Below are 5937 nucleotides of genomic sequence, written 5' to 3'. Positions count from 1 at the left end.
GTAGTTTCTAAAGAAACTGTGGTGCTGCGTCGGTGGGGAAGTAGTATACAAAAATTTGGTTTTATCAACGGAGTTGATAATGTAAATTGGCCACCGTACAGAGATTCTAAAAGCTGACGTTTCGAGCGTTAGCCCTTCGTCAGAGCGAATCAGAGCGAGCGTCAGAGCGAATCTGATTCGCTCTGACGAAGGGCTAACGCTCGAAACGTCAGCTTTTAGAATCTCTGTACGGTGGCCAATTTACATTATCAACTCCGTTGATAAAACCAAATTTTTATATGGAGACCCGGCTTTATTCAATGAGGTACAACCTTAGGGGCCGATTACACGAGCCGGGCTGGCTCGTTTACGAGCCAAGATCCCGGCACGTCTGAGAAATACACCAAAAATCAAGTTTGCGATCTCAAAATATAAATTCGCGTTACTGTAGTCACTTCGTGCCTATTTTAGCCTTTTTAATATGACAAGGGTCTGGTAGTTCCTTAAAAGTGAAACTGTTTGGAACGGTGCTTAATTCAGGGGAGAAAATGAAAATGTAGCCTCAAGTGCTGACGCCCTTGATAAAACCTCCAATTTGGCTATTTCACGTTGTTGTTTTGGTAACGACGGCAAACAAATGTACAAAAGTTAAAAACGCTCGTGCAGGGCGTTCAAAGCTATTGTTTTTCCCCACAAAATATGCAAATTTGTGCCATATAAAAAGGACGGGGGTGCTTATGGTAGCTTTTAGGGGTTAAAAAAGCGGTTTTGGTAGCTCTTAGGGTGTTCGTCCACAAAAGGTCCACGGCGGGAGTTTTAGTGTTACCTTTAAGGGTATTGAGCCGAAAAAATATGACACTGGAAACATTTGACAATTAACCGTTTTAATTTTGTCTCATTTATAACCCATGATTTGGTTCCTCTTAAGGGTGAAAAAAATTTCATGCCACGCCCACAAGACAGGCTCTTGGTACCCCTTAGGGGTTCTTTTCATAATTTTCCACGAGCACCCCCGTCCTATTTATATGGGAGTACCCACCGGGGCGGTTCTCGTTGCCGTCGCCGTTGTCGTTGTTCAAGTTCCCTATTGGGAATAAACGACTCTCTTTTAATCTACAGAAGCCCCTTGTCACGGCTTGCTCGCTCCCTCCCTCTCCTCGCTTCTATGAAGGGAAACCGGAGGAACTTGTACGCCTCTTACAAGTCTCGTTTTCTCTGTCCATTTTGAAGTTATGAACGAGGGTTTAATCTTGAATCGAGCATGCACGGACCGCTACAGGACACCGTGGACTGCTACAAGACCAATCAGGGCGAACGTGTAATATGACAGATTAAGAAAAATGTACATTTTACTCCGATCTTTGTTTGATTTCAACAAGATCTTGAAGTTGTACTCTTCTGATTATGTATTACTCATCCTCTCCTACCGAGAGACGTTGGAAGGTTAAAGCCCTGGCCAAACTATCGCACAAAGTTGAATTCCACGTGCAACATTGTTGGATGTAAGTGTTGAGGTGGTGGCAAAAGACTATCCAACATTGCTTGATGAAATACAGGGGCACCCAACGAATCTGTTCCTCACATTATCTGTTCCCCAGAGGAATCTTGCTGGCTGGCAAATATACAGGTGTTTCGATGAGCTGGCTGGGAAATTTTGTTATTGATAGAGGTTTTGCCTGGGAATTACTGACTTCTTCTAGCATTTCAACCCAAGCTGGCTGTAGAAACTCTGAAGACTGAGGACGACTAAAAAAAAATTAATAAAAAATAAAGAACCCCTTCCCTCTCCCAGAGAGTAGTCACAAACATACGACGGCTGGTCAGAGTGATTGCGCTTGCGGAAAAAAGCTGTATTGTCCCGGTTTTGTCGCTTTTGTTCGGTCGTTTTGGATCGAGGGATTTGAAAGCGCTCGGAATTCCTGACTGGGAAATAAATTTGATCAGCTGGCTGGGAAACCAACCAATTTTATCTAGCTGGCTGGGAAATTTCTTGTGTGTCTTGCCGGGAAAAAGGAACAGATAATGTTTTCCCAGCAACACTGAAAAACACCTGAAAATGCCTTAATAACATTTATTTTCATTAACTGGGGTATAATAATACATTTTACAACAAATTTGTCGTTAGGTGCCCCTGGAAATATTCAAGTTCAAGTTGGCGGTGAATTCATAACTATGGCGCTAACACTGAAACGAAAACCGCTCGTAGCGTTTGTGCTACTGGAGCTGTTTGAGGACGGAAATGATGGATTCAAACGGAGAAAAACCTAAAATGGTTAAGAGAACGTGTAGAAAAGGGTATGATCTCTGCAAGATACATCCGCGCATAGGAGATGATGAGAGTGAGCTCCGATCAATTTGCAGAAATTGTAAACGCTATTGAACCAGAAATCTCCAAACAGAGCGATAGTGATTAAGGGGACTGAAAGTGTTCCAAAGACATGATGGCCTTGCTTCATGCTCGCTGATCAAGGTTTCTGGATGTTGATCCTTGTCCGCCATCTTTGTTGCAAATAATGCTAGAAGCCCAAGCTTGAAAATAAAATTCGATTCGTGATTGGCTAGAAGCGCGAACGTTACTCGATACAGGACACAACTTTGTTAGAAGAGCGGAAAAACACACAATGTTTGATCAAAAGGAAACTGCACCCAACACTTGATCGAACAAAAAATGTTGAACGAACATCATCCCACATGGGTGGCCAAACGGTCGAACAATGTTGGATCGAGCAATGTTGGAGCGTTGAATCCAACTTCGTTCGATAGTTTGGCCAGGGGTTAACAAAACTCAAAATGCGCAAGCCAAGGGTTTCTTGCCGAAGCAACAAATATATGATGTACAAAAAGACATTTTTATTTTTCTGTTAAAGTTAATCCTACTGCTATCATACGTACGAATATGCTAGTTTGAGATCTTCCAAAGCGGTTGAAAAATATTTAACTTCAAACTACTATTCTTGATTCCTATATTGCTGCGGTCTTCTTTAAGTCACACCTCATTTTTACAAATGCGAGGATAAAAAGAAGTCTCCGAAAATTTTCTAACTACCTTGAATAAGAGAAAATATTATTCAATTGTCTAATTTCTATTTCATTTTTCTAGAGCCTAACTAAGTTTGCAACTGGATAGATTACTCTCCTCCAATTGCAATTAGTGCAAGGGCAATGAAGGCCTCAAACCATTTTCAATATTAATCAACACCCATGCAGTTGTCATAGGTACTTTACAAGTTACGTCATCGTCGCCATGTTCGTCCACCAGCAATTGTACATTGCAGCATTGTCATCTATGTCCCTAGAGATTGATTGCAAACCACCTACTGTCCCAAATTAAGTCAAAAAATATTTAAAAATCCGAATACTCCGAGTGGAATCTAATACTAACAAGAGCCCATAGTTGGGAGCGTCCATCACTACTTTATTCCTCTCATTCAAGCAGAACGGTGCTAACTTTGGAAAGATATTTTCCACTTCACTACTGGCACAATCCCACAATACACCTCTATTACCCCCCAATACTTTTGCATAACCATTGTTTGCAATTTCTCCTGGGACATGAAAATGTCCCAAGAGAAGTCGAAAACAATGCCTATGCAGATTTTAAAAGAGGTAAAAGAGGTGTATTACGGGATTTGTGCGAGTAGTGAATAAAGGAGAGCTCGAAAAAGGCAGGCACTTTAATCCAATCAAATGGCTTTGTTTTGCAATGACAGATGAAAGAAACGTACCAAACAAGCAACACGATTGTTTTCCTTTGAAGCCATTTTTGCCATAATGAGACGGAAAGTTCGTTCACTCATGTGGTGGAGGTTTTGCCGGACCGAAATGGTATGGACGCTCCTGGATTTACCCATAATTCCCTTTCAAATACTTCAACATCAAGCTACAGATCCAGGAACCGTCCACAATACTGCTAGTAACGAAAAGTCTAATGATCAGCGAGATGCAGGGTTTTTCGTCATTGGTGACGAGTTGATGATCACTTCATCCTTTACAAGGCTAAAAGATTACCATGCCATCCTATTCAATACCAAATCAAGTTTTAAACTTGCACACAATGACTCTAGAAGTGGTACTATGATTAAAAAAAAAATCACTTCCTTTTCTCCCTTCAGATTTTGAAAGTGCGTTCTCTTAACACCTACCCTGCGAGCAGAGTCTCTTTCGATCTTCCTAGATAAGTCGGGAAGAGGAAAGTAGACTCTGCTCGCAGCCTCCACATTTCGCATTGAGCATGCCTTAAAAATTTAAATGTATTCGGTGTCAGTCATGCGTGACCTGTAGCCACAAAAGCACAAAACGAAAACAAACAGTCGGGATATTTTCCAACAACTCTGGCAAACACACGACAATCAAGGAATCATTTCATTGGAAACTCAAGATAGTCCATACTCTTAAAATGCCATTTCATTTTTTTACTGAAAAATTTATAGGTTTCTGTCACACGAGTTTCTGTAACCGACACACATAGGAAAAACTCATCGGAATTCTAACAGTTAAAATTGCCACGCTGTCGTAAATTTCAAAATATTGATGACGCGTGGCGATTGATCATGCGCAAAAATTAAAAAAAACAGGTTTGACAAGTCGAAACTGGACTGACTCCTCCAATTCTTTGGATGAGCGGCAAAACAAAGAATGTGGAGGCGGCGAGCAGAGTCTACTTTCCTCTTCCCGACTTATCTAGGAAGATCGAAAGAGACTCTGCACGCAGGGTACTTAACACCTGCCTGGCAAAATCTTGAGCTTTGATTTTTATCCAAAGACTGTTTACTTTGAATTAAGTATTGGATTTCACGGTCCGCCATTGCGCACGTTCAAAACTGACCGACTGGACCTCATTCACTCAATAGCGTCTTTGGCGTCAATTTCTCGTTTTCTTTAACAATGGCGGACCAAGTGTCTTTTTTAAATTAATGGTCGCTTAGTGTTTTGTTAACATAGTTTTGAAATCCAAAGGAAAAAAAGATTTGATTTTTTGATCATGAAACTGACCACTTTAACGCAATGGTACCTCACTTAAAATAGTGAAAAAAAAGTCAAGCTTCCATATACTAAATATGTTTTTGCTCGTAGGGTCCTGCATTCACATCAAAGTAAATTTGAAATTTGAGGAGACGTGGATATAGGACAACCAGCAGAAACGCCGGACGAAGCAAGAATGCGGAAAAAAAAGGAAAAAGGAAAGGAACTTTTTTTAAGTGTCTAGTCGTTCTAGCGCTGGAGCACTTATTGGGGACACTGTAAACTGAAATTAACTATTAACGCAAATCAAGTCAAATGTTGGTTTTTGAGGAGAAGGGAAACCGGAGTACCCGGAGAAAACCTCTCGGGAACTCGCTCTGCTAAGGTAGTTGTCCACATTTTTGTGCATGAGGTTCTGTTTGGATCAAAGAGTTTCGCATACTTGTGAAGCACATTCATAATTTGCCGAGAGTGTTCAGCAGTCACCGATTCACCAAGCACACCTCCCTTCCACACCCCCTTACAGAAAAGATTATTTAAAATATTTGGTTTGATCTGATCTGATCTGATCAGAGACATACTTGGGGTGCAGGGATGGCGCAGTGGTGAGAGCACTCGCCTCCCTCCAATGTGGCCCGGGTTCGATTCCCACTCTGGCGCACTTGGCGTCATATGTGGGTTGAGTTTGTTGGTTCTCTACTCTGCATCGAGAGGTTTTTCTCCGGGTACTCTGGTTTTCCCCTCTCCTCAAAAAACCAACATTTGACTTAATTTGCGTTCATTGTTAACTTCAGTTTACAGTGTCCCAAATTAGTGCTCCAGCGCTAGAACGACTATGCACTTAAATTAAGTTCATTTCCTTTCCTTTTCTCTTACATCTGAGGCACTGAAGACGTCTTGAAAAAGCTACAGAGCATCGGCATCAGAGTCATAATCCGGCTTATCCAGAAGCCGAGCATCTTTCAGAAGATCGTTGTAAAAGGTCAGATTTTGTTG

The 5937-nt window shown here is 41.4% G+C and overlaps 1 protein-coding gene across 3 annotated transcripts in view; it reads right to left on the bottom strand.

The window, feature by feature from the left end:
- Positions 1–2809: 2809 nt before the first annotated feature.
- LOC138007933 (testicular acid phosphatase homolog) overlaps positions 2810–5937 on the bottom strand; it is a 19588-nt gene continuing 16460 nt past the window's right edge. For 2 of the 3 annotated variants that reach the window (XM_068855067.1, XM_068855068.1), the window contains exon 13: positions 2810–5937. This exon is cut by the window's right edge. In XM_068855067.1, the coding sequence (XP_068711168.1) occupies positions 5848–5937 (90 nt within the window). In that variant the 3' untranslated portion in view covers positions 2810–5847. The other variant, XR_011124136.1, reaches the window with a different exon arrangement.

This window comes from Montipora foliosa, chromosome 6 (genome assembly GCF_036669935.1).
Source record: "Montipora foliosa isolate CH-2021 chromosome 6, ASM3666993v2, whole genome shotgun sequence".
NCBI classification, from domain to species: Eukaryota; Metazoa; Cnidaria; class Anthozoa; order Scleractinia; family Acroporidae; genus Montipora; species Montipora foliosa.
This window is presented reverse-complemented; position numbering and strand designations above follow the sequence as displayed.